Source organism: Pipistrellus hanaki (genome assembly GCF_964339955.1).
Source record: "Pipistrellus hanaki genome assembly, chromosome: 6".
NCBI classification, from domain to species: Eukaryota; Metazoa; Chordata; class Mammalia; order Chiroptera; family Vespertilionidae; genus Pipistrellus; species Pipistrellus hanaki.
Genome location: NC_140508.1, coordinates 67,491,994 through 67,518,324, shown reverse-complemented (window position 1 = coordinate 67,518,324; position 26,331 = coordinate 67,491,994). Strand labels below are relative to the sequence as shown.

The 26,331-nt window shown below is 52.4% G+C and overlaps 2 protein-coding genes across 4 annotated transcripts in view; one reads left to right on the top strand and one right to left on the bottom strand.

Annotated features, from left to right (window-relative positions):
* The window catches only part of ADA (adenosine deaminase), a 96,223-nt gene that overhangs the window by 62,821 nt on the left and 7,071 nt on the right, over positions 1–26,331 (bottom strand). The window lies entirely within an intron of this gene.
* Positions 1,329–13,675, top strand: CCN5 (cellular communication network factor 5). Of its 3 annotated transcripts, none has more exons than XM_084887225.1 (5): positions 1,329–1,620; positions 1,819–1,911; positions 5,664–5,880; positions 9,914–10,168; positions 12,386–13,675. In XM_084887225.1, the coding sequence occupies exons 2-5, from the start codon at positions 1,852–1,854 to the stop codon at positions 12,607–12,609; spliced, it is 756 nt and encodes a 251-aa protein (XP_084743351.1). In that variant the 5' UTR covers positions 1,329–1,620; positions 1,819–1,851; the 3' UTR covers positions 12,610–13,675. The 3 variants fall into 3 exon arrangements, with proteins under 3 accessions (XP_084743351.1, XP_084743350.1, XP_084743349.1); XM_084887224.1 differs by having other exon boundaries at positions 1,361–1,595; positions 1,805–1,911; XM_084887223.1 differs by lacking the exon at positions 1,329–1,620 and having other exon boundaries at positions 1,649–1,911.

The following is a 26,331-nucleotide window of genomic DNA, read 5'->3' as shown; positions in this document are numbered from 1 at the left end:
GACCAAGACAGAGAGGACCTGCCCAACTTCATTGGACCATTCGTGAACAGAAGGAAACCTCCGTGGGGTTAAACCAGTGGTTGGCAAACTCATTAGTCAATAGAGCCAAATATCAACAGATTGAAATTTCTTTTGAGAGCGGAAAACCAACTTCTGCACACGGGCCACAAAGTTTCAATTGTACATGCGCGTCCGCACACGGTATTTTGTGGAAGAGCCACACTCAAGGGGCCAAAGAGCCACATATGGCTCCTGAGCCACAGTTTGCCGACCACTGGGTTAAACCCCTAAGACTTGGGGGTTTATTTGTGACCTAAGCATACCCTAATGTACTCCAGTGAATACGTTAGTCTAGGAAATTGTTATTTAGTCATTCAACCAATATTTATTGAGTTCCTACCATGCACTCATTCTGTGCCCTGGACATCTTACTCTTAAGAAAGCACTAACTCTCAGGGTCATGCAAGTGCAAGGTCGGCATCTGAGAGTGAGACCGCCTGGCACTTAGCTCCCTGGGTGCCCCTGTGTCCCTCCCAGGCCCAGCGCTGTAAGTCAGTGGCGGAGCCAGGGTTTGAAGCCAGGACCTTTGACTTGAGTCTAAGTTTGTTTCCAGCAATGCAAAGGGCAGCTGTGTCATTCCAGGGTCTTACTGGGGGACAGTAGCAGCAGCCAAAAGATTGATGGGTTCCTGGGACTGTCACATCCCTCTGGTGCCAAACTTGTCAGCTGGGGGGCCTGCACCCCAGGCAAGCAGTCAGCAAAGAGGCAGTCTGGCTGCGGTCCTGCGGCATTTCACACGGGCTTCCTGAATGGCCACGTGAATCGAATCTTGACCTCATGGTTCGTAGGTCGACGCTCAACCACTGAGCCTTGCTGGCCAGGTGTCTGACCCCATCTTTCCTTGGCTCTCTGAAAAGTCACCTTCTTCAGAGAGCTGTCCTTCACCCTCACTTCGTCCTCAGTGTGCACAGAAGTTCCACCTTTTTTCTCACCGCCATCTCCTGCACTGGGCTTTGACCCAAAGTCTGTATTGTGTATCCAGTCCCTGCAGAGGGGCCCTCAGAGATGGCTGAGCTACATGAAACAGATTCGGTTCTTCCAGATCAGCTGGTAGTGCCCAGCAAGCGCAGGCACGCAAAAGGTCCAGCCTGTGTGGGCGCATCCTCCGTGGCCGCCTGCCAGAGCCTGGGAAGCAGGCCCTGGGGTGGCCCCTTGTTGCCAAAAGCAAACAGGCCGCCAGGGAAGTTTTGCTCTGGGTCACACCCGCCTCTGGGTGGCTGGCTGCCAATCCTCCTGCCAGAAACCGCAGGCCCTCCGCAGCCGCCCAGAGCGGGCCGCAGGCTTTGGAGGACTTGGGTCAGCTCTGCTAAGGGGGTGTCTGCCCAGCGCTTCCTGGATCCACAGCCCCCCGGGGCTGGGCAGGGGGTCTGGGCAGGGCGGCAGCAGCTACAGCCAAGGCTTGGGAAGGCCCTCGTGGGCTGGGAGGAGCTACAGAGGCCCCTACCAGCCTGTCACAGGCTCTCAGCGCTGACATTGGCTCTGGCTTTCACACACACACACACACACACACACACACACTGGCAGGCACCCCCTTGGTGGCCTCCACAGTCTCACCTTCAGGTAAATGGGCTCATCGGTGGGAGGCTGAGGATGGGGAGAGAACAAGGAATGCGAAGACTCATGTACATGTAAATGTGCGTGTGCGTGTGCGTGCGTGTGCGTGTGTGTGTGTGTGTGTGTGTGCATGTGTTTGTGTGTGTGTCTGGGAGTGACCTCACAGCCTCCGGAACATAAAGACTTACAGGTCCTGCCTCCCAGGCTCAAAGCGGGCTCCGTGGGGGACACAGTGACATGAGAGGCCCACCACAGACCCGCCTCCTGGCCTTCTCCTTCCTCTGCCTCCTCTCAAAGGTAAGGGGGGCCCGGGCCCCGAATGCTGCTGGCTTCCACGCTGCTGGGGGAGGTGTGACATCGCTGCCAAGGAGCCCTGCGGGGCCCGTGCTGGGCACAGCCAGGTTTCCCTCCTGGGTGCCCAGACAGCTCCTCTGGCCAGCCCTCTGTGTGCCCACAGGCAAGCCCCTTCTCTCGGAGCCTCAGCTGCTCCCTCGCTTGAGTGGGCACAGTGTCCACGAGGTCTTTGTGAGGATCCTTTCTGAGAATTCACCTGAAGTCCCTGCGCAGGGCCTGGCACACGGCAGGGTTCAGAAGGATGTCTCTGATTCTCACCACTCCCAGCTGCCCTTCCACAGCGCAGTGGAGTCCTCCCCGCAAAGGAGGCTCAGGAGATGACCCGCTTTGCCTGACAACGAGCCAGGGTTTTAATGAAGGCTGGTCTACCTCATTGGGAAGGCCATTCTGCAAGGGCCCTCAGGCAGTGAGTGACCCCTGACCCTGGGGAGAGGGGACAAGGAGATACCTCCATAAAATAATGCCTTCCCTTCTGGGACGCTCTCCAAAGAGCTTGTGGAAGGTCTACCTTGCCCAACAACCCTGTCAGGAACTATTAGCCTGTTTTCAGTCAAGCAAGGCTCAGAGAGGGTAAGCAAGTTGCCCAAAGCCACACAGTAAAGAAACACCAGCGCCATAGAGGAGGCGGAGCCCAGGTAGGCCTGGGTGTGTGGGGATGGGGCTGGGGACTTCAGTGTCTACCTGTCCACCTCCAACCTGGATCCCAGTTCCCGGGCCCTGTCATCCCTTCAGCAAATGCTGTGCCCAGTCCCATGGGGATGGACCCCACCCCAAGCCACGATCTCACTGTATTTTCATGCTTCTTTGAGGAGCTTGGCAGGAGTTTCTCCCTCCCGCTCCCACGCTGAGGTGCGGGAAGGCTGAGAACCCTGCTGGCTCCCCATCCTGCTGCTGGTTCTGCCGAAGGGGAGGGGCAGCGCACTGTGCCAGGGTGGGTGGCTGGGTGGTCGGAACAGGGACTTGGGGATTGGGGACCAGGATGAAAGGAAAGACCAACATTAAGCCACCCCCGACTTGCTGTGCACCCCTTCATTCTCCCCAGGGTCCCAGGGGGCCAGGCAGCATCCGACACAGAACATAGGGGCTTTGTCATCACGGACGTGAAAAGCCACCACAATCCTCAGAGAGAGTGCCTGTCCTCCAGGCAGGTGGCTCCTGGGCTGAGGGCTGTGGGCAGGGGTCTGGGGCAGAGACCTAGAAACAAGCAGAGCCATGCTGGCCGGGAGCTGGCCGGGACCTCACTCAGTCCCTGTCACTCCTCCAGGGTGGGTGGCTCCACCCTATTTTCCTGAGGAGGGAACGGCCCCCTCCCCATGGAGCAGTTACGTGAAGTGCTCAGAGTCACACAGCAAGCCAATGCCTAAGCTAACACTCAGACTTCCACTCCTGCCCAGAAGATCCCACGTCCAGGGCTCTTCCCACAGAGCCGTGCGCCCTGGCGACCACGGCAAGGGGCTGGGGAAACCCAGGGAGCAATGGGGCGACTTGAACAGAGGGGTGAAGTGGTTAGGATGGATGCAAAGATAGAAGAAGACCAGAGAGGGCTATGTGGAAGCACCCTCCCTGCCTTGTCATTATTCCCCTTGAAGAAATGGGTAAACTGAGGCAGGGGCTAACCTGGCATCAGAGCCCCAGAGAACAAAGGGGGGAGTGTGGCCGTTAAGAGCCTGGGCCTTGGATTCCCAGGGACCCGGGTTCCAATCCTGGCTCTGCCTCTTACAGGCGATGGCTCTATTTGCCTTGGGCTTTAGCTTCCCCATCTTTGAAAAGGGCTGCCTTACACGGGAGGGTTAGATTAGAGCGTTAAAGGGCTTCGCACAGGGCATGCCCAGGGTAAGTACTCGCCATAATCACTGACAACATCAGTAGCCTCTCCTGGACCTATAGTCCAGCCCCTGCCAAGCTTACGGGGTAGAAAGAGCCCCAAATGGGAGGCCAGGTGCAAAGCAGGAGACCTCTGTCAGGCCCTGCTGCTTCCAGGTGGGAGGGACCCAAGAGCCGGTGCTGGGCAGGGCTCCCCACTTTCCTCAGGCAGCTGCAGGCACACAGCTGCACGCCTGCACCCGTTCACAGAGCCCTCGTAGATGGAGCCCTGCGAGCACCCCCTGCTCTGAGGCCCCCCCAGAAGCTGGTGGGCCTGTGTGGGGCACCCCCTCATGGCCAGGGTGGGAACTGCAAGCCACTGAAAGCGTGTGTCTCAGCTAGGTTTGGGACAAGTGGGCACCAGAGTAAATGGGTCATGGCCTGCTTTGGGGCCACATAGAAGCTATGAGGGCATTGATTTCATCTTCCTGAACGGCAAGTCTTCTGTCCACTCCATAAACCTCCAGGGCCCGAGAATCCTACTAAAGATCAGTCCTCCAGAGACCGGAATATCTTGCATTACGCCTACCTCTTGCTCCCCACCTTCAACTGGACACACAGGGAGCCCACGGCACCTGGTTTGGGTGTTTCCCTGTCCTGAGTGGGGAGGAGCAGTTAGGACGTTTGAGTTGATACCTTGACCCTGCCCCAGGGTCCCTGGCTCAGACTTCCCCCTATTACAGTATTACAGGACAGGTCCACCCCCTCCCTGGGTCCTGGGGCCTCAGTGCGGAAGCAAGAGCCCAGCTCTGCAGCTAACACACTGTGACTTCTGACAAGGCCCTTCCCTTCTCTGATGCTCAGTTGCCCCATCTGGGCATGGCAGGGGGGAGGGGAGAGACAGGAGCAGGGGTGCCAAGGACTTGCTGGGCGTCAGAAGCCCCTGTTAAAACTCAGACCCAGGGCCCTGCCTCCGGAAGCTCTGGCTTGGTAAGTGCCAGAGGAGGCCTCGGGGTCAGTGATTTACCAAGTTTCCTAGTTGATCCGATGCTTGTCTGGGAGCATAATTGGAATTGTTCTAAAGATAAAAATAAAAAAAACTTCCATGAGGCTATTGGAGTCATTCAGCTCTCGAGATAAGTACCAAAGGTCCACCTGCTGGAAATTATAGGACCTGCGGTTGCAATCCCTCATCTTGCTGCTTCTGCCTTTCTGTATTCCTAGCGGGCGGGGCCTGCGCCCTTTATTGTAATTCCAATGAGGAGCATCAGCTACATGCATGGAGCATCTGCTGCACTCCAGGCCTGTGCTAAGGGTTTAACATGCATCATTCCATGTACTCCTCAGAGCAGCCTCTGGGTTAGATACTGCTGTTCCACTCCCTACTTTTTTTTTTTTTTTTAATATATTTTATTGAAGGAAGGGAGAAGGATAAAGAGTTAGAAACATTGATGAGAGAAACATCGATCAGCTGCCTTCCACACACTCCCTACTGGGGATTTGCCCACAACCAAGGTACATGCTCTTGACCGGAATCAAACCTGGGACCTGTCAGTCCGCAGGACGACGCTCTATCCACTGAGCCAAACCGGTTTTGGCTGTTCCCCCTTTTTTTACAGATGAGGACACTAAGGCTCAGAGGGCTTAAGAAACTTGCTCAAGCTTGCTCAACTAATAAGGGGCAGAGCTGGAACTAGAACTCTAGTCCAGAGTCCATGCTCATGACCGCAGTGAGTACCATGGGAGGGCCAGGGTTCAAGAGCAGGTCTGTGTGATTCTGGGGCCAACGAGTGGACCCCACAGGGCCCCGCCTGGCAGAGAGGTGGCCAGTTGCGAGGGCCTCACTGCCCGCCTTGGACGACCACGGCTGAGTGGGGTTTCTGTCTCTGCAGGTGTGTGCCCAGCTGTGCCCAACACCGTGTGCCTGCCCCTGGCCGCCACCCCGATGCCCACTGGGGGTGCCCCTGGTGCTGGACGGCTGCAACTGCTGCCGGGTGTGTGCACGGCGGCTTGGGGAGCCCTGCGACCACCTCCACGTCTGTGACTCCAGCCAGGGCCTGGTGTGCCAGCTCGGGGCGGGCCCCGGAGGCCAGGGGGCCGTGTGCCTCTGTAAGCAGGTTTGCGGGACCGATGGAGGGTGTGGTTGGAGGGGAGGAGGGGGGTCAAGGCCATGTGTCCTCGGTCAAAGGGAAGGCTTTCTCTCTCTACCTTTTACCTTCACTTCAGACCCATCATCCTCTTGCATTTACTGTGACCATGCAAACACCTGAGCAGCCTTCCTCCACTCCTACCTGCCCAAACCATCGCCGTGACCTCCTCCTCGGAGAAGCGCCCCAATATTCTTCTAACCAGAAGGCATCACCCCCTCCTCAGGACCCTCACAGTACTTTTGGGAAAATAAAAGCGCAACCACCCCTTATTTAGGGCATAATATATGTCAGGCACTTTGCTAAGCACGTACCACATAAATCACAATAATCCTGTGAGGTAAGTACTGTCGGACCCGTTTTATAGATGAGGTAACTGAGGTTCGTCGATAGTAACGGACATGCTTAATTTCGCACAGCTTGGGACCTGTTCCAACAGCCTCGAAAGCAACGTCTGTCTCTCTTCCTCCGGGATCGGGAGCCCAGAGTTTGCATTTGGCAGTGGCCCTGATCCTCCACCTTCCACACTCTTCTGGGCCCCCGGGACCCTGATGCTTTAGATGGGGTTCGCAGCTCCTTGCTACGGACATTTGGGACCAGATTATTCTTGCTGTGGGGCTGTCCTGTGCTTGGTAGGACATTCGGCAGTGTCCCAGGTCTCTGCCACTAGATGCCAGTGGCACCCTCACCCCCAAGTTATGACAACCTGTCTTCAGACATTGCTGAATGTCCCCCAGGAGAAAATCATCTCCAGCTGAGAACTCGCTGCTTTAGTTTAGAGAAATAGAAAGAATCAAGGAACTGTTCCTTCCTTCCTTCCTTCCTTCCTTCCTTCCTTCCTTCCTTCCTTCCTTCCTTCTTTCCTTCCTTCCTTCCTTCCTTCCTTCCTTCCTTCCTTCCTTCCTTCCTTCCTTCCTTCCTTTTTTCCCTCATTTTCCCCCCAGCCCCCTTGCTCTAATAAGCCTTGTAGAAAATTGATCTCTTTCACCTATGTGCATGTCACATTTCCATAAAAATAAGAACAAGAGAGAGAGGCGCCCATGAGCCCATCTAACAAGCAAAACAAGCAAAATAACAACACTTGGAGACAGAAAGTTATCCTAGTAAATCCTTGTTACTTTATTGGATCAGAGGAGTATAACAATAAGAAAGGGGCGATTTGTAGATAAACTCATAGATGATTGCTAATCTAAAAAGTGCCTAAAGAAAGGAGACAAGCAGCCTAGCCCATAAGGCTGATGTTTAGATTAGCGTGGCGCTTGTCGGAGTTTATGTATTGCATAGCACGTAGTGTGTGCCAGCCACCAGGGGGTTCACAAATATCACCTCATTTGATCTCCTGGCAGCCATACGATGTAGGTGCAGGTGCTATCCTTATTGTATAAATGGAAAAAGGAGGCACAGAGAGGTGAAGCAACTTGCCCAGAGTCACATAGCTCCTAAGTGGCTGAGCTGGGATTTGAACCCAGGATGCTGGCTCCACAATCTTAGTTTCCATTGCTCTACTGCTTGACACTTGACATATGCTTGGTACCTAGTGGCTGCTATTGCCAATAACTTCATTCAGGGGCCTTTTCTTTCTTTTTTCCATCTTGGTTCAGACTCAAACACCTGGAGGCCAAGGATTTATTTGATCCTGTTCCTTCCTGCAACTCCCAGACCCAATCTGACAACGTGGTGGATGCTCATGAATGTTTAATGATATGAACTGAATTTGGAAGCTGGGAGCTGGTGAACCCCGCAGGGTGGGCCAGAGCCAGCTAAGACATCATAGAGGCTGCACTAGCTCTGGGGGGACATCAAGCCCCTGGTTTCCCACACCCACACATGCAGCTTGTGCAGCTCAGTGGGGGTACCGCGTGCTGTTGGGACCATGCCTGAGTGCACCAGGCTGGGGAGTGGCTGCCCAGGCGTCAGTCCCCCACCCCTTCCACAGCCTGCTCTGAGCTGACGACCCAGGAGAGGCGCCAGGAAACCTTGCTAAAATTATCGCCCCTCCAGCTGACTTTCCTAAACAGTCCCTCTGTTTACAGCTTATCTCAGCAACCAAGAGGCCAGGGACTGTGGCACCAGGGCCAGGAGGCCGGGCTCAGCCAGGCTGGGGAGAGGGATTAAGGTATACCCCTGGCCCCTGCTGCAGTTTTTAGGAAACCAGTGGCCACAGGGACCAGGCCAAAAGGTAGGATTGAAGCGAAAGGGCTGTGGCCTGGAAGGAGGAAGGAGGGAGCACTGACACAAGTCCTGCTCCCCCCGAGGAAGAAACGTATTTATTGAGCATCTGCTATGTCCTGAGCTCGGGGGAAAAGGCTTTGAGGTGGCTGGCTCATTCAATCCTCCCGTGGCCCGGTGCCACGGCTCAGAGAGGTGCAATACTTGCCTTCAGCTTGCAAGTGGGGATCTGGGGTTTGAACCCAAGTCTATATGGTTCCCAACTTCCTGCACGTGTACGGACTGTTTGAGGTTTTTCTCTGAAGACCTAGGAAAACCTGCTTCCCTTCCCAGCCCCCGCTGAACTGCCACCACGTCTCTAGGAAGCTTCCCGATGGCTCCTTCCTTTGCCCTCCCCCCACGGCCCGTGCACCTCTCCAGGGCAGTTGATTGTATATCTTGGAGATGATGACCTTCACATCTGTCTCCCCCTCGGGGGCTGGGCCCCCGAGTCTCCCCAGGCAAGGACTGAGTCTCAGTCCTGTCTAGGAGCACAGCGGTTGGCACACAGACAGGGCGCAATATACGTCTCAGGAATTATAAGGAGTCAGAACTACGTTATCAGTGTCTCTTACATGCTGGGCCCGGTGCCAGGCATCCATTCAAAGGAGGTGGAGTGTCCCATTCATGCTGGGAGCCGTCACGGGGACTGCCAGGATGGACACTCTCAGGCCCAGCCTTCAGGAGGCCGTGTCCAGCAGAGGAGGTGGTATGGATGCCCATGTCTTGAGGGCTTCATTCGAAGAGTGTTTCCTGAGCACCTGCTATATGCCTGGCCCTACGCTGCATGCCATGCACCAATTATCTCGTGCAACTGAAGGGGGAGGTTGCTGCTCTCACCATCACTACTGTTCAGGTGGCTCAGAGAAGTGCAGTGGCTCGCCTGAAGCCACACAGCCAGCCCTGACCTGACGGTGATGACTGCGCAGGCAGACGGACAATGGACGCTTGCTGCCTGAACTCTCAGCGTGCACATCACGGTCACCCATTGGTGATCTATCACAATTAAGCTGATAACTACAACAGAGCAGACGTCTCCTTTCGGGTGCAGTCATTACATACATCAAGCTGTTTAGTCTATACCACGGCCCTGTGAGATACAGGGTGGGCACAAGTAGGTTTACAGTTGTATGTGAAACAGAGTTTATTCTTGTGTCATTATTTTTTAAATATATTTATTTGTTTGTTTGTTTGTTTGTTTATTTTTACAGAGAGGAAGGGAGAGGGATAGAGAGTTAGAAGCATCTGTGAGAGAGAAACATCCATCAGCTGCCTCCTGCACACCCTCCACTGGGGATGTGCCTGCAACCAAGGTACATGCCCTTGACCGGAATCGAACCTGGGACCTTTCAGTCCACAGGCCGACGCTCTATCCGCTGAGCCAAACCAGTTTTGGCTTGTGTCATTATTTATGAATTATTGTTATTGCTTACATTACAACTGTAAACCTATTTTTTTCCCACCCCTGCAAGTAACCCATTTTGCAGGAGAGGAAACTGAGGCAAGAAGAAGGGAAATCACTTGGCCAAGGTCCACAGCTAATAAAGGGGCTCAGACCAGGCAGGTCTTCTCGCCAACCCTGTAGGAGGTCACGCTGACTTCCTGCCGGTGCCAGGGCAGCCGGCCATGGGAGGGGTGCGTGTGGCAGGGCTGCAGCCCCCTGGCAGTGCTCGGATGCCCTGGGGGCACAGCCCCCCAGTGGGACAGAGCCAGTGGAGGAAGTGGCCGGCCCAGCCTCGCCCGGGGCAGGTGCGGGTCACCGACGGGGCCCTCTCTCCCCTCCGCAGGGGGAGAGGACGACGGGGGCTGCGAGGTGAACGGCCGCTGGTTCCGGGACGGGGAGACATTCCAGCCGCACTGCAGGGTCCACTGCCGCTGCGAGGACGGCGGCTTCACCTGCGTGCCCCTGTGCGGCGAGGACGTCCGGCTGCCCAGCTGGGACTGCCCGCACCCCCGGCGGGTGGAGGTGCCCGGCCAGTGCTGCCCGGAGTGGGTGTGTGGCCAGGCCGGGGCGCTGGGGGGCCAGCCCCTCCTGGCCCAAGGTGAGTGCGGGGCCGCCCGGAGGGCGGGCCTCTGAGGGGCAGATGCCTGCAATCAGAGGGAAGGTTCTAGAGGCAGAAGCGGGGCGGGGGCAGGGGCACTGGCCGAGGAGACATAGGAAAGCAGAGTGGAGAGGCACAGAGACCTCTTTAAAACTGACTAAACAAGAAACAGTGAGTGTGTCATTCTATCTAAATCATAAATAAATGAGTCCAAATTGTGGCAGAGTGGAGAAGGGAAAGGAGGGTTGGAATACTTGAACCAAATTCTCACATTTCATAGCAAAGTATACTATTATAATATATACTAGAGGCCCGGTGCATGAAATTTGTGCACGGGTTATGTGTGTGTGTGTGTGTGTGTGTCCCTCAGCCCAGCCTCTCCAATCTGGGACATCCCTCTTACAGTCCAGGACTGCTGGCTCCCAACCACTTACCTGCCTGCCTGCCTGATTGCCCCTAACTGCTTCTGCCTGCCAGCTGATCACCCTCTAACCACTCCCCTGCCAACCTGATTGATGCCTAACTGCTTCCCTGCCAGCCTGTTTGCCCCTAACTGCCCTCCCCTGCTGGCCTGGTTGCCCCCAACTGCCCTCCCCTGCAGGCCTATTCTCCTCTAACTATCCTTTCCTGCTGGCCTGGTCCCCCTCCCACACCTCCCCCACCAATTGCCTTCCCTTGCCAGCCTGGTCACCCATAACTGCCTTCCCCTGTAGGCCTGATCACCCACAACTGCCCTCCCTTGCCGGCAATCTGTGTCCACATGGAAGCAGCCATCTTGTGTGTGGGTGTGATGGCCAATTTGCATATTACCTCTTTATTACATAGGATTCTTTTATACCTAATTGATACATGTTAATAATATATTTATATAACAGACAAATATCCTATAACATATAACACTAATATAATACTAGTGGGCTTGTCAACAGAAACACTCCGAGCTAAACATAGCAGCATGGTTGCACTGGACATGGGCCTAGGGGTGGGCAGGGCGGAGAAAATAAGTTACCTTCTGCCATAAATTCTTTAATTTTAGAGACTTTGTTGTTGATATGTGTGGATTTGTAAAAATTATTATGATGTGAATGTGATATTTAAAAAAAAAAAAAAAAAAAGGAAACTGAGAAGAGAGCACTGACCCCCCAGGCGATGGAGCCGCAGGGGAGGCAGGAGCGTGGGGGGCTGAGCATGAAGCCGGCCCAGGTTCTAAGGCAGCGAGGCCACTGCTGAGCTGCGTGACTCTGAGGAAGCTGCTGAACCTCTCTGTGCCTCGGGTCCTCAGCTGTGAAATAAGTGTCCACCTCACAGAGCTGCTGCGAGGACTGAGGAGTTAACACCAGGGAAAGCAGTCAGTTCAGGGCCTCGCACCCAGCACTCCACTGGGGGCAGCTGTCATCCCGACGGAACGTGACACAGCCGTTCAAATCCACAGAACTCCCGATGGGACGCCATGTGTGCGATCTCTCTCCATTATGTGCATGCATATGTGTCTGTCTGTGAGTATAGGTACATGCACATGATACATGCTGCACACATGTGCACATACCAAAGGGTTTCTCCATCATGGCACTGCTGACATTTGGGCTGAGTGGCTCCCCGGTGAGGGGCTGCCATGCGCATGGCAGGAAGTTTAGCAACATCCCTGTCTGCCTCTGGACCCCAGAGCAACCTCCCTCAATGGTGACAACCACACACATCTCCAGACATGGCCAGGTGACCCCTGGGGGACACTGTTGCCCCTGGATACGGACCACTTGTAGACAGGGCCAGAAGGAAGGACACCGGAATATCAGCAGAGAAGAATCGAACGGGAGGAGGGGACCCCGGTGACTCCCTGATGCCTCACACAGGCTGTCACCTCCGTGTAAAATGGGGAGCCCACTGGTTCCTGGGGGAGGGCCATGGTCAGCACCACCAGTAACCTGATAACCACCCTGTATGAGGTGTTTACAGGTGCCAGGCACTATGCAAAGTGCTTCACCTCCTCCATTATTTTATTCAGACCTAACAGAGGTGAGAGAATTCACACAGGTTCAAGTACCAGCACTCCGCTGAGTACCTCACCTGCTCCATTCGATACTGCGATTAGGAAGTTGACACAGGAAGGAACTGAGGTCCAGAGAGGTGAAGCAACATGGCCCGGATTGCACCACAGCCCAGAGCGTTGATTTGGCTGCCAAGTCCTGACCCAGAGCTGACCCTTCCTTCTCCCCCCAGGACTCCAGGCTCCCGGCCTTGTGGCTCCCCTGCCACCACCGGGGGTCCCCTGCCCAGAATGGAGCACGGCCTGGGGCCCCTGCTCCACCACCTGCGGACTCGGCGTGACCACCCGGGTGTCCAACCAGAACCGCTTCTGCAGGCTGGAGACGCAGCGCCGCCTGTGTCTGTCTGCGCCCTGCCCGCCCGCCAGGGGCCACAGCCCCCTCCTCGGGGCCTTTTAGCGCCAGGCCCAGAGGGCAGTCTCGGCTACAGGCAACCACCCACCGCAGGTGCTCCATCCGGGCCCTGGAAGACATAGATGGGGGATGCATGCCTTAGTCCTGTTCCCTCTGACTCCCAGTCAGGGGTCAGGGGGCGGGGGGTGGGGGCGGCTGACCAGTTTCCAGGGTCTTCTGGTCCATTCCCAGCCTGCACACAGCCTTTACCCAAGATGCACGTGGGCTAGCTTGTCAGGAGATGGGGCAGCCGTCTCTGCTTACCCATGGGCTCAGGCAGGCACTGGGGTGTGGTGGCCATTTTCCCGGGGTGTGGTGGCGAGGGGCACAGGTCTCCTGCGTCTCCCGCATCCTCTCCTTGGGCATGCAAACACCTCCTGACCCTGTGCCAGCGCAGGAAGCTGGGTGCCGGGCGCTGTCAGAAAGCCTTCCGCATCCCGGGCAGAATTCAGGGGCCGAACGCTTTGTGAAAATCGCATGATGAAATCGTTTCTTAAACAAGCCAGAGAACAGGCCCTCAAGCGCTCCCTGACTCAGCTTCTTCGGAGAGCATCCCCCCGCGCTGAGCACCCGCACACGGCACCGAGCTAGGCACTTCGCACAGACCCGCACTTTGCAATGTTTTGGACTCGAGCAGAGCAGGAAGCGTGTCCTCCGGGACTGGGGAACGCGGTCTGAAATAAACCGACCCACGTGGGAAGCTCTGTCCGAAGTCTCATGTCTGTCTGGTCGTGTGAAAAACCTTACCTGTACGTTTACATCCTCCTCTGGGCCTACGGTGTTTGCTCGCAAATAGAAACCGTTTTCTTCAGGATTCAGCGAGGAAATTAGAAAACACACAGTCAGACTCCCAGGCCTCACGGGTAGGATTGAACGAGTCTTTATCATGCACACACCTGTGTGACACGCACCTCAATCCAGGCAGAAACCACTCCCACCACTTCCTGCCCCTTCCTGTTCACCCCTCCGCTCGCTTCCTGGAGGCTGACTGATTCCTGTCACCACAGATGAGTGTTGTCTGTTCTTGAACTTCACATAAATAGAATTGCACAGTAGGTATGTCTTTAATGGTTTCTTTTGCTCAGTACCAGCTCTGGGGCGGAGGGGCCGAGGGGCGGAGGGAGGGCAGAGCCCAGACGCCAGGACCAGCCGGCGGAAGATGGAACCACAGTGGGCTGTCTGCCTGGAGCAGGAGATGCAATCTCCTGAGGGCATGCAATCTCTGAGGAGATGCGATCGTGTAGACCACACGTGTCAAACACAAGGCCCTCGGGCCAAATCCAGCCCGCCAGGCCTTGCAATGTGGCCCGCACCACGCTGTCATCACTGCACTCCGCTGTCAGTTTATGACATTGTCAGTTTATGACTGTTCAGTAAACCATTCGGCCTGCGATTTAGGCTGCATTTTAGATTTTGGCCCCTTCTCTGATTGAGTTCGACACCCCTAGTGTAGACCTTACAAAAAGCGGGTGGAGATGGGGGTAGACCAGCTTCTGCTCTCTCCTGTCCCCCAGTTTCCGGTGGGGCCTCCCATTGGTCAAACCCACTGGAAGGTGGAAGGGGAGGGAACCTGAGAAAACAAGGCCCGAGACACAACACAGAGTAGGGGAGGCGGGGAGGGCTTGAGAGCAGGGGTGAGTCCAGCCCATGAGGGAACGAATGACCCGCCCACTCAGATGCCACCTCCTCCCACTGGGGATCAAACCCACATCCTGGGCTTGTGTCCTGGCCTGGAATCAAACCAGCAACCTTTTGGTGCACTATGATGCTCAACCAACTGAGCCACCCCGGCCGGGGCGTAGAATATTATGTGATTTAAATAAAAATCTTAGTTATTGTTATCTTGGCTTGACTTCTTGGTGCTTTTCGTTTTCCATCTGTAAAACGGGCATAAGTAAGAGAGCCCGCCCTACAGGATCACAGCGATGCCGTCACACAGGGGCTCTGTACGTATTAGGTCATTCCTCTGTGTTTGCCTTACATATAAGCTGTCACCATCCCGCCTCCATGGTCCCCTCCACGGTTCTTGCCAAGTCAGAGAGAGAAGTTAAAGCAAGGGCAGAGAATCTTCTTGTCTGTGGAGAGGAGGAGGAGGAGGAGGTATTGAGGGGCTAAGGTCCCAGGTGGAAATTGGGTTACCCCCTCTGGAACTCACAGCCAGAGGCACCCAGCTCGCCGTTCCCATTATATCTGTGCATGGCATTCAGGGTGGTATAAGCTGTATCCACGTTGCTGCAAGTCACAATCCTCTATTGTGTGAATAGACCCACATTTCCTTTATTCATTCTCCTTTCCATGGGCATTTGGGTAGTTTCCAGTTTGGAACTGTTGTAAATAGGGCATTGTGAACATTCTAGCACATTGGTAAACATTCCTGTTGGGCAAATACTCAGAAGTAAAATTGCTAGGTTGGGGCCTAGGTCAGGTTATGCCCCAGTATAACGGAAGTCTCTACACATAACAGGGACTTATTGCATAAATAGCAAAGTAAGAGCTAACACTTATTGAGCTCTAACCACATAGCAGGCTCTGTTCCAAGCATCTTCTATGCAGTGACTCACTTGACCCCACTCTCACCCTTTAAAGTAAGTAAAATATGCCCATTTCATAGACAGAGACCCTGAGGTACCGAGAAATTAAGGAAATAGCCCAAGAGCACACAGTTCAAAATTGGCAAAGTCAGTATTCAAACCCAGAGCCCCAGCTCCAGAACCCGCACTCTGGGCCACCAGGTCACCCTGACTGAATTCACTACCGTGTTCGGGGGTAAGGTGCCAGGCCTGGAGAAGAAACCGGGAGAGTGGGGAGGGAGAAACAGCGGAGAGAGGAGCCGGGCCTGACCGCACCTGCGGGTCTTGTTTGAAGGATGGATATGAGGAGCAGGGAGATGAGAGCTAACAAGTCCCTGGGCTTCCTGCTGAGGGCGGGAGGGAGGGGCCACACACAGAAGCCAGGAAGAGCACAGGTGAGCCCACAGAAGCAGACAGGAGAGGGCATTTGAGATGTTTTAAGTTTGAAGATGGAGTAGTCACCAGGGCAGGAGGAGGTTGGAGACCAAAGATGGGTCAGGTCTGCCCTAACAGGTTTGGCTCAGTGGATGGAGCGTCGTCGGCCTGCGGACTGAAGGGTCCCGGGTTCGATTCTGGTGAAGGGCATGTGCCTTGGTTGCAGGCACTTCCTCTGTGAGGGGTGTGCAGAAGGCAGGTGATGGATGTTTCTCTCTCATTGATGTTTCTAACTCTCTATCCCTCTATCTTCCTCTCTGTAAAAAATCAATTAAATGTGTTAAAAAAAAAAAAATGGGTCAGGTCTGACACAGAGAGGAGATCGGGTGGAGAATCCGAGTCGTCTGCAGAAAGGAGAGGAGGAGGGAAGGAGGTTGGCAGAGCCAGTCTAGTGAGGGACACAGACAACCAGCATGTGTGTGTGTTGGTGTGTATAACCGGTCATCACCTGGCCCTATCCCATGGGTCCCCGCCGGCCGGCCGGCCGGGCTGCCATCAGCTCTGCCCAGACAGCCTCTTCCCGGGCTCCTGGCTTCCACTCTGGCCCCTTACAGAGTGAGCCAGAGGGACCCTGTGGAAACCAAGCCAGACAACCCACCCCTTTCCCTCCGAGGAAGCGAAAGGCCTTCACACAACCTGCAAGCCCCACCCTCCCCAGTCAGCCCTCTGTCCGCGCCCGCAGGGGCTGTCCCTCCTGCTCACGCTGCTCAGACTGATGGCCTCCCTGCTGTTTCTCAAACACATCAGCCATGCACCCACCTCAGGACCTTTGCACAGGCTGTTCCCTCGGCCTGGCATCATCTTCCCCAATCTCCCCGATGCGTGCAGCACTTACCACCTTTTAGTACGTTACATAACCCACTTATAACGTTTATTATTTGTTGCTAGATTACATAAGCACTGGGACGTTATCTGCTTTGTTCACTGATGCATCTCCGGGACCTAGAATAGTGCCCAGGAGGCTCGGTTGTTATTGAAGGGGTGAGATAATACATCTTGCTTTTTAAAAGGACTTAATGGTGCATTAAAAAGTAAACATGACGTTGACAAATGGGAGTGGCTGCCCACTTCACAGCGATCTCTCAGTGCCATGTCGGCGTGGGTCAGCGCTCAACCCCGCCCCAATCATCAACCTCGGTGTTTCTGAGTGGGGTACCCAGGCCAGAAGCAGCAGCATCACCTGGCACCTGGTGAAAAATGCAAACATCTTGTGGCCCGTTCCAGGCTCACAGACTGCGGGGGTGGGGTTCATAAATCAGTGTTTTAATAAACCCTCCACCTCGTTAAAATCTAGGTCACCTCACACTGTGACTCCAGACAAGAATCCGAAGAAAACGGTGCTGTGCTGCTGCCCCCTGGTGGCATTCTGGTGCACGAACTGCGGAGAAGCGGCCAGCCTGGAGGAGCCTCACAGACTGGGTCCAGCTGCCCCCTGTTTCCCAGGTGGAGAAACTGAGTCTTGGTAAAGAAAGGCACCGTGCCCCAGGTCTCCGAGGGGGGCGGTGATAGATCTAGGCGTAGGATTCTTTCCTGATTGTGACCAATGCAGCAGCTTCCTTTTCTCAAAATATTTAAACAGACGCCGGAAGGTCTGCTGAGCCAGGGCGCCTCCATCTGTCCCCTGGCTGACTCCCTGGTCCCTCTGCCCACAGTCCAGCTCTCTCCTCCCATCGGCCCTGCCGCCCAGCCAGAAAGATCTTTCTAGAGCACAATTATGGTTATGTCACTCTGCCTGAACCCCGCTGAGGCGCGGCACTGCCCTCTGGCCTCCGTCCAGACTCCTTCCGTGACTCACGGCCTGCTGGGTCTCCCAGACTCTTCTGTGCGCCAGCCACACGGGGCAGCTCAGAGGCCGCCCTCCGCCAGGCCTGTCCCAGGCGGCACCCTCCGCCTGGGGCACTCTTTCCCCACCACCCAGAGGACCCCCGATTATTCCTCATGGGCCACAGTTCCCACAGTGACCGAGGCCCAGTGCCCTGCCTGCTGGAGAGCTGTGTGAGGGCCAGATGAGCCCGCCTGTGAACGCACTTGGCACATGCGAAGTTCCGCCTGCATTCTATTGGGTCGGCAGCTAAGTAATTGCGGGTTTCACACATATATGGCTTCAGTTGAATTTTTAGGTTTGCAGACGTAGTAAAATGTAAAACACATTTTGTTATTTGATAGTTGGCTATTCAGCTGTTAATCAGTAAAAAAAGTTTTTTGATCTGTTTTGTAGTTTTCGTTGAGAGTTCGTTGAAAAATGGAAAATCAAAAGGAACATTTTAGTCATATTTTGCTTTTTTATTTCCGCAAAGGGAAAACGCATCGCAAGCTCATAAAAAGTTATGTGCTGTTTATGGTGACGAAGCTTTAAAAGAACGGCAGTGTCAAAATTGGTTTGCCAAATTTCGTTCTGGTGATTTTTCACTCAAAGATGAAAAACGCTCTGGTCGTCCAGTTGAAGTTGATGATGCCCTAATCAAAGCAATAATCAATTCGGACTGTCACAGTACAACATGTGAGATTGCAGAGAAGCTTCATGTATCACATACATGCATTGAAAATCACTTAAAACAACTTGGCTATGTTTTAAAACTCGATACATGGGTTCCTCACGAAATTAAAGAATCACAGTTAACGCAACGCATTAGCAGCTGCGATTTGCTAAAGAAACGTAATGAAAATGATCCATTTTTAAAACGACTGATAACTGGCGATGAAAAATGGGTTGTTTACAACAATATCAAGTGGAAAAGATCGTGGAGCAGGCCAGGTGAACCAACTCAAACAACATCAAAAGCTGATATTCATCAAAAGAAGGTTTTGTTATCAGTTTGGTGGGATTACAAAGGAATTGTCTACTTTGAACTCTTACCACCCAACCGAACGATCAATTCTGATGTCTACATTGAACAACTAACGAAATTAAACAATGCAGTTGAAGAAAAGCGGCCCGAATTGACAAATCGAAAAGGTGTTGTATTCCATCATGACAATGCAAGGCCACACACATCTTTGGTCACTCGCCAAAAATTAATGGAGCTTGGTTGGGATGTTTTGCCACATCCACCATATAGTCCTGACCTTGCACCATCTGATTACTTTTTGTTTCGATCTTTACAAAACTCCTTGAATGGTAAAAATTTCAATAATGATGATGATGTCAAATTGTACCTGATTCAGTTTTTTGCTAATAAAAACCAGAAGTTTTTTGAACGTGGGATTATGATGCTGCCTGAAAGATGGCAAAAGGTCATTGATCAAAATGGGCAATACATTACAGAATAAAGTTATTTAGTTCCATGAAAAAATTGTCTTTGATTTTCTTTAAAAAATCCGCAATTACTTAGCTGCCGACCCAATAATTATGTTTTCAGGAATGTACATTGTGTGCTCATTTCCCCGGGCCCCCCAACAGCCTCTGGGTCCTGGGGGCACAGAGCAGGCAGCCTGCTGAAACCGCAAGAAGACACGAGAAGAGCAGCTTCTACTCTGCCTCCACGGACACCAGCCTCGTAGCTGCAGACAAAGGAGCAAGACGGGCCCTGGTGCCCAGCACCTGCCGCCCGCTCCCTCCTGCCAGAACTCAGGGAGCCAAGAGGTCCAGTGTCTCCTGAAATGTGAGTCACTGCAAGGGGCATGCTAATGGGGCAGGGGCTGGCTGACGGCTCTCTAAACTGTCTCCCTTTTCCTTCTGGGCACCTGGGGAGAGACATCATCTCGCAGCCAGGTGACTGAGGTCTGGCCACGGCATGTGACTCTGAGAGGGCAGGGCGGGGCGAGGATAAAACTCCTGACTCCACTGTGGGGCAGGGCGGAGTTATCCTCCATTAACTGGACCCTAGCCCAATCAGGGTCAGCCATAGCAGTGACATCACCACCGGAGTAAAACCCCAGGACTGGGCGAAATTCGCTCTCTTCCGCCATGCTGCCAGCATGAGTGGGACAGAGCCCATGCTGGCATGGAAGAGGCTCTTTTGTTTATTGCATCGGGCTTGGCTCCCTGGTGGTCCTTGGGGATCATGAAGTCTGGGTGTAACAACCCTCAGCCCCCCTCACACCCTCTATGCTCACTCTCAGCCCTTATCAGCTGGTCCCATGCAGGGGGCCCATGGGGGATTCCAAGGTTCTACATGGCTCTTAACTTTTCTTTTAAAAATATTTATTGATTTTAGAGAGAGAGGAAGGAAGGGGAGGGCGAGATGAGAGAGAGAGAGAGAGAGATATTGATGAGAGAATCATTGATCAGCTGCCTCCTGCATGCCCCTCACTGGGGATGGAGACCGCAACCTGGGCATGTGCCCTGACTGGGAATTGAACCAGTGACCTCTCAGTGCATGAGGTGATACTCAAGCACTGAGCCACTCTGGCTTGTGCTAGACTTTTTTTTTTTTTTTTTTTTTTTTAGCCCAGAACTCCTCAGGCAGTTGATAAAGTCTATGATCTCCTTCTCAGTCTTGTAGTATTAAATATAATGCATGGGATTACAAAGGGAGCAAAGTACTGAAATATGGTAACCATGACGGTCATTATCTGTGCTTCTTTGTTTGTGAGTGTACCCCCACGTCTCACGTGGTTCAGGGTTCAGGCTCTGGAGGAGGCCGCACGCAAACGAAAGAGACAAGACAAGAAAATGCTAACTTGGGAATTGGGGACCGGGCGGAAGCCCAAGAGAGGACTTGCCATCCTTTTATTCAGGTCTGGGATACACCCATAGCCATCAGGCAGGAAATTCCAGTAACAGGCAAACTACCTTATCAGTAAGGATCTACAAGAGACTGAAAGGTGGAAGTTGCTTCAGCTACCTTTGTCCCAACTAGACAGGGGGTGTGTGGCTCTGACCTTTGCCAGAGCTCAAGGTCTCCAGCCTTCCGGGTTCCTTGTCCACACCTCTCTGCTGGAGAAGGCAATGGGCGGCTCCCAACATTCATTAAGATATTAAACAGGTCTAGTCTAATTACCATAGTTTTAATGTGGTGATACTATCACTGCCACGTGATATGGAAATACCGGTGATTCCTTTCGGCAGCAATACGTTTGTGAACACTACTCTGTTGTCTATATTCATACCTGAAGTGTCAGCTGGAGGTCAGTGTAAAGGTACTTATTTTTCCTTCCAAATTCAGGAATCCCTGAGATCCACCCACAGATCCGCTCTGGGACAAGGACTGCTGTTTTAGGGCCTGACAAAGCCACAAAAAGGAGGCACAGAACAGAGGCCCCGCCAAACCAGATGAAAAGATTAAATAGCTGCTCACCTAACGTCGTGAATGGGTTCTTAGGAACTGTGACTTTAAGGGAGACAACAGAACCACAAGCTGATTCAGAGAAACGTGCGTTAAGTTCCTACCCGCGGCTTATTTCTGGTCACAAAAGCATCACCAAACTTCCAAACAAAGACCCCAGCGCTTCTAATATTAAACACGGAAATAGGTGTGCGCCACACACCCAGTAAAGAAAGATGAGTGAAAACAAGAAACACCAGGATGTCCCAGCCTGCTTGTTCCAGTTGAGGGTCTCAGTGGCGGGAGCCTGTCCCTGCAGCTCAGGGTGCAAGGTGGGAACCCCCCCTGGACAGGACGCCTCCCGCTGCAGGGCCCACACGCACCCCGCCCACTCTGAGCGGGACGATGGAGACACACCAACACGCCTCTTTGGAGGGCTGGAGGACGTCTTTGGGGGGTGGGAGGACACTGGCGGACCCGGAGGAAACCCACACAGGCACCGGGAGAGCCTGCAAACTCCACGCAGACAGTGGCCCCAGCAGGGTGTCTTTTTTTTCTTAATCATCAACGTTAAAATGAACCCACATGGAACAAAACCATGCTATTCGAGGACTGCTGTATTGTTTTCTAGGAACATCCAGACTCTGGGGCCGGCCTGACTTACTGTTCCAGGTGGGCGACCCTGAGTGGGTCATCCAACCTCTTTAAACCTCAGCTTCCTCATATAGAAAATGTAGACAATGATTCTGTCTCTTGGGGCAGCCCTGAGGGTTCAAGGGGATCACAGCTCTGAATGTTTGCAAACGCTACGGTCATTTCCAGCTGCGGCCTTCAAGCCCCAGCCAGGGAGCCGGCGCTAAGGAATAAGGGCCACTCATCAAGGCAAATGTGTTCCATCTGCAGAGCTGGCCTTCGCGGGGAACTCCGCACCTTCTTGATGTGAGGGGCGGTGCAACTTATTCTTTCCTGAAAAGGGGGTGATTACAAATAGTGCTTGTGGGTTTCCCCCGGTTGTTACTTTGCAAAAGAGTTGGCCATCTTATTTGAATTCGCAAGTATTTTACGGGACATGGTGGTTTTACAACATGTATAAGAATCGCTGTTTTATGCCGCCACAAAAATAGTGGGATGGAATCAGGGTCTTATGATCACTCCAAACGAATACAGCTTAGAGAGAATTTGATTCCTGACCTGGCATGAGTTGGAAAAATAATAATAATACTTAACATTCATTGAGGGTTTCGCTGTGTCCCAAACAGATCTGAACACTTCATGAGTGTGTAACTGGTTTACTGAATAATCTGAATTTGGTGAAGGAGACCTCAAACATGTCCGCTGAGCACAATCAAATCTCTCCTTTGCCCCTTGCCTCTCAGCCCAGTTTGAACATCCACTCATAATCTGTTGGACACTTCCTCTAAATCAAACTCGACCCTTCACCTCGAGAATGCATTATTTAATTTAATAAGCTGTTAAATAGCCTAACTAGGTGAACCTTACACTGCTGTACATCTTACAGATATGAAGGCCCAGAGAGGTGAGGTAACTTGTCCAAGGTCACACAGCAAGTAAGGTTTCAAACCCAGGCTGTCTGGGTCCAGAAACTTGCCTGTAATCTCTGCATTGCAGTCTTCAGTAGGGCTGAGAGCAGTGTGAGGGTCCTTCTAAGTTCTAGTTTTTCCAGAAGGAGCAGCAGAGGACAGGGGACAAAAATCTAGCTGGTGTTTTTTTTTGTTGTTGTTGTTTTTTTTTTTCAAGTCCTCTTAGGAAGATGGACTCCTTCTGGGTGGCCAGTGCCCAAAGGCTGGCACTCCCGGACACATGAGTAGCTTGTGGAGGGCTCCCTGTATTGGTCTCCTGGCTGTTGAGGAAGGTTTGGGATCCCCTGACCTCTCTTGGGTCCTGTTCCCAGAAGTATGCTTCACAGCCTCTTTCTGCCAGGGTCCTCTTTCCTGGAAAGAAAAAGGGTCATCCCTTTTGGGCAGGGGACTGGCCAGACAGCCTGGCACCCACTGGGCTCAGGAAAAGCTCACCCATTGTTATGCAGCCAAATTGGGGGGGGGGGCTGCCTGCTGGTGGCACTGCCCTGCCTTATCTCTCTAAGCATTTCTCTCCCCACACACAGGCACTGAGGTGTCTGAGCTGAGAATCTGCTAGCACTCACCACTTGGGGGCAGGAACCCCAACTCTCTACTAGTGGAACCTGTCAGAACAGGGGAGTTCCCTTTTCCTTCCTCCAAGACAGCAGAAAAGGTATATCACTTCTCCCTGACCTAGAAGATCATTCCAAATTCTAGTCTTCTGGTTGCGGAGGCTGAGAGGGTGGTGTAGGGTCCCCTAAGGAGGTGTGATGTCCCTAAGGAGGGGTGTCTGTGGCTTTCCCAAATATTGGGGTACTCAGTACCTCATGTCCTTGCTTTGGGGCTTTAACTGAAAATATGAAACAAAGAATAAGTCCCATTTATGAATATGCTAATGCGTGCCATCTTAACTTAATCCTCACAACAGCCCTATTAGCTGTGGTTATTAATTAGGCCAATGGGAGATGCTATAACAAGCCCCCAAATTCAGTGACTTGACACAGTAGAAATGTATTTCTTACTCACATACTATTCCAAGGCGGGTGTTGCTGGTTGGAGGGTGGCATTCCTTCATGCAGTGAGCCAGGTGATGACATGTCACAGCTCCACCATCCTCTCGGCCTCAGAGCAATTGTCTAGTACAGTGTTTCCCAACCTTTTCTCATGATGAGAATCACTTGGTGGAGTTGTTAAAACACAGATTCCTGAATCCCAACTAAGAAGTGCTAAACTAGAATTTTTGGGAACATATAGGTAAAATTGTATACTTAACTAGTGCTCTAAGACAGATGTTATATACAGAGCACTAAGTTAGGTATGCAATTTTACCTATATGTTCTCAAAAATTCTAGTTTAGCACTTCTTAGTTGGGATTCAGGAATCTGTGTTTTAACAACTCCACCAGGTGATTCTCATCATGAGAGAAGGTTGGGAAACACTGGTCTAGTAGATTGCAGAGGGTAGAGAGAAACTCACCTGCTTAAAGGCTCCACCTGGAAGAGACAGTGACCACGCCCACTCACTTTTCATTGGTGGAGACGAGTCCTACTAGGACGCAAAGGGGGCTGGGAAATGTAGTCTGACTGGACAGGCATCTTCCAGAGATAACTCCACATTACAGTCTTTGAGAGTGTGACAGAAAAGCTTTCTTTACCAATGAGTTTCATTAATTCACCAGGGTAACCGGTGCTCCCCATTCTGTCTGAATCCACCACTTCTGCCCCAGCCATATGAAATGCTCACCCGAGCAACTCAGTTCCTGCCCTCGTTCGTCATCCTCCCACTGAAGGGTGTCGTGGACTGAAAGCTGGAAGTCTGTACCCCTTCTATATGGATATGTTAAAACCCGAACCCCAAGGTGATGGTACAGGGGGTGGGGCTTTGGGGAGGTGGTTCAGACATGAGGGTGGAGCCCTTATAAGTGAGATTAGTGCCTTTATAGGATGAGATATGACAGAGCTTGCTTCCTCTTGTTCTCCACCACGTGAGGTGCAAAGGAGAAGCCGGCTGTCTGTAACCCAGGACGAGGGCTTTCACCAAGAACCCGACCATGCTGGCACCTCGATCTCTGACCTCCAGCCTCCAGGACTGTGAGAAATGGATGTTGTCATTGAAGCCACCAGTGTGGTGTTCTGTTACAGCAGCCCAAGCTAAGATAAATTTGCCAAGAATCTGTTGGGTTTCTTCGCAAACTAGATTGTACCAGCCACACCTGTTATTATACTAAGGTAATTTTATTAGATATCCTATAAGCTGATGAAATCTGAGTGCAAAAAGGAAGAGATTTGTTTTTGTGGAAACTAAATAAAGATGAATTGCTAATAATAATAATAATAATAATAATAATAATAAAATACCATCCAGTTAGCCATGAAATAAACAACTCCAGAAGACCTGGAAAAAATTACCTTGAGAATCTAGGGGGACTCTGCTCTCAAGTTGCTACACAATCCTTATTCCACTTAAAATAAACCCAAACTGGAAGTCAGGAGATGGATTCTGGGTGTAGTTTATGTTGGGAGAAGGTGAAAAGCCAATCAACCCTTCACTCAAAGAACAGAGGGGCAGCCCTAACCCGTTTGGCTCAGTGGATAGAGCATCAGCTTGCGGACTGGAAGGTCCCAGGTTTGATTCCATCAAAGGCATGTACCTGGGTTGCGGGCACATCCCAGTGGGGGGTGTATGGGAGGCAGCTGACCGATGTTTCTCTCTCATTGATGTTTCTAACTCTCTATCCCTTTCCCTTCCTTTCTGTAAAAAATCAATAAAGTATATATATATATATATATATATATATATATATATATATTAAACTCAAAAAACAGAGGGGCAAACGTTTGAGGTGTGTCATTCACAATGACCTCCTGCTTCTTTTGTTAACTGATTAATCCCTGGTCCAGTTACAATAGACAGGTGCCCTTCTGTGGGATCATCAGTGATGATCAGGGGTGTCGAACTCAATCAGAGAAGGGGCCAAAATCTAAATCCAGCCTAAATCACGGGCCGAATGGTTTACTGAACAGTCATAAACTGACAATGTCATAAACTGACAGCGGAGTGCAGTGATGACAGCGCGGTGCGGGCCACATTGCAAGGCCTGGCGGGCTGGATTTGGCCCGTGGGCCTTGTGTTTGACATATGTGTATAGGCGAATAAACTGAGGTCCCGGATAGTAGCAGGGAAGAGGTGGAACCACAATTCAAAACCAGCCAAAGTGCACTCTTTTTAAAACATATATTTTATTGATTTCAGAGAGGAAGAGAAACATCAGTGATGAGAGAGAATCATCCATCGGCTGCCTCCAGCACACCCTCTATATACCCCCTCCTGGGGATAGAGCCCACAACCCTGGCTAGGAATGTGCCCTGACTGGGAATCAAACCTGACCTTTTTGGTGTAAGAGATGATGCTCCAACCAACTGAGCCATCCGGCTGGGGTACAAAGTCTCCTCTTGATGCCAGAAATGTCCAGTTGATCTTTCCATGACGATGGAGCTGTCCTATAGCTGCCCCTAACACATGAGCACTTGAAATGTGTCTCATATGACTGGATACCTGCATTTTAAAACTTAATTTTACTCAAATTAATTTAAATATAAATGGCCATGAATGGCTAGTAGCTACCATATCAGCCAGCCCAGCTCTGTGCTACACTGACATTAGCACAGACCTTTCTGGGGGTCCCAGGCACCACCCCCCCCTCTGACTTGACCCTTTGCATCCGTGTTGTCTCCAGAAATGCAAACCGTACCCCCTGCATCAAGATATTCAGACATCTCTGGAGTCCAAGGCAGAATTTGCCTGGAGAACGGGACAGGCTCTGCCAGCAGTGGCTGAGCATGGATTGCCATGTGCAGGCCACTGCTGAGCTCGGGGTGCGGGGGTGGTGGTGGGGGAAGACAGGGCGTGTGGCTTTAGGAGCAAGAACTTGGCCGC

Bases quoted from the DNA above. Each gene is read 5' to 3' on its own strand.
- CCN5 (XM_084887225.1), top strand. From the start codon at position 1,852: ATGAGAGGCCCACCACAGACCCGCCTCCTGGCCTTCTCCTTCCTCTGC. The intron at 1,912-5,663 runs GTAAGGGGGGCC...CTGTCTCTGCAG, and splicing joins TCCTCTGCCTCCTCTCAAAG to GTGTGTGCCCAGCTGTGCCC. The intron at 10,169-12,385 runs GTGAGTGCGGGG...TTCTCCCCCCAG, and splicing joins CCAGCCCCTCCTGGCCCAAG to GACTCCAGGCTCCCGGCCTT.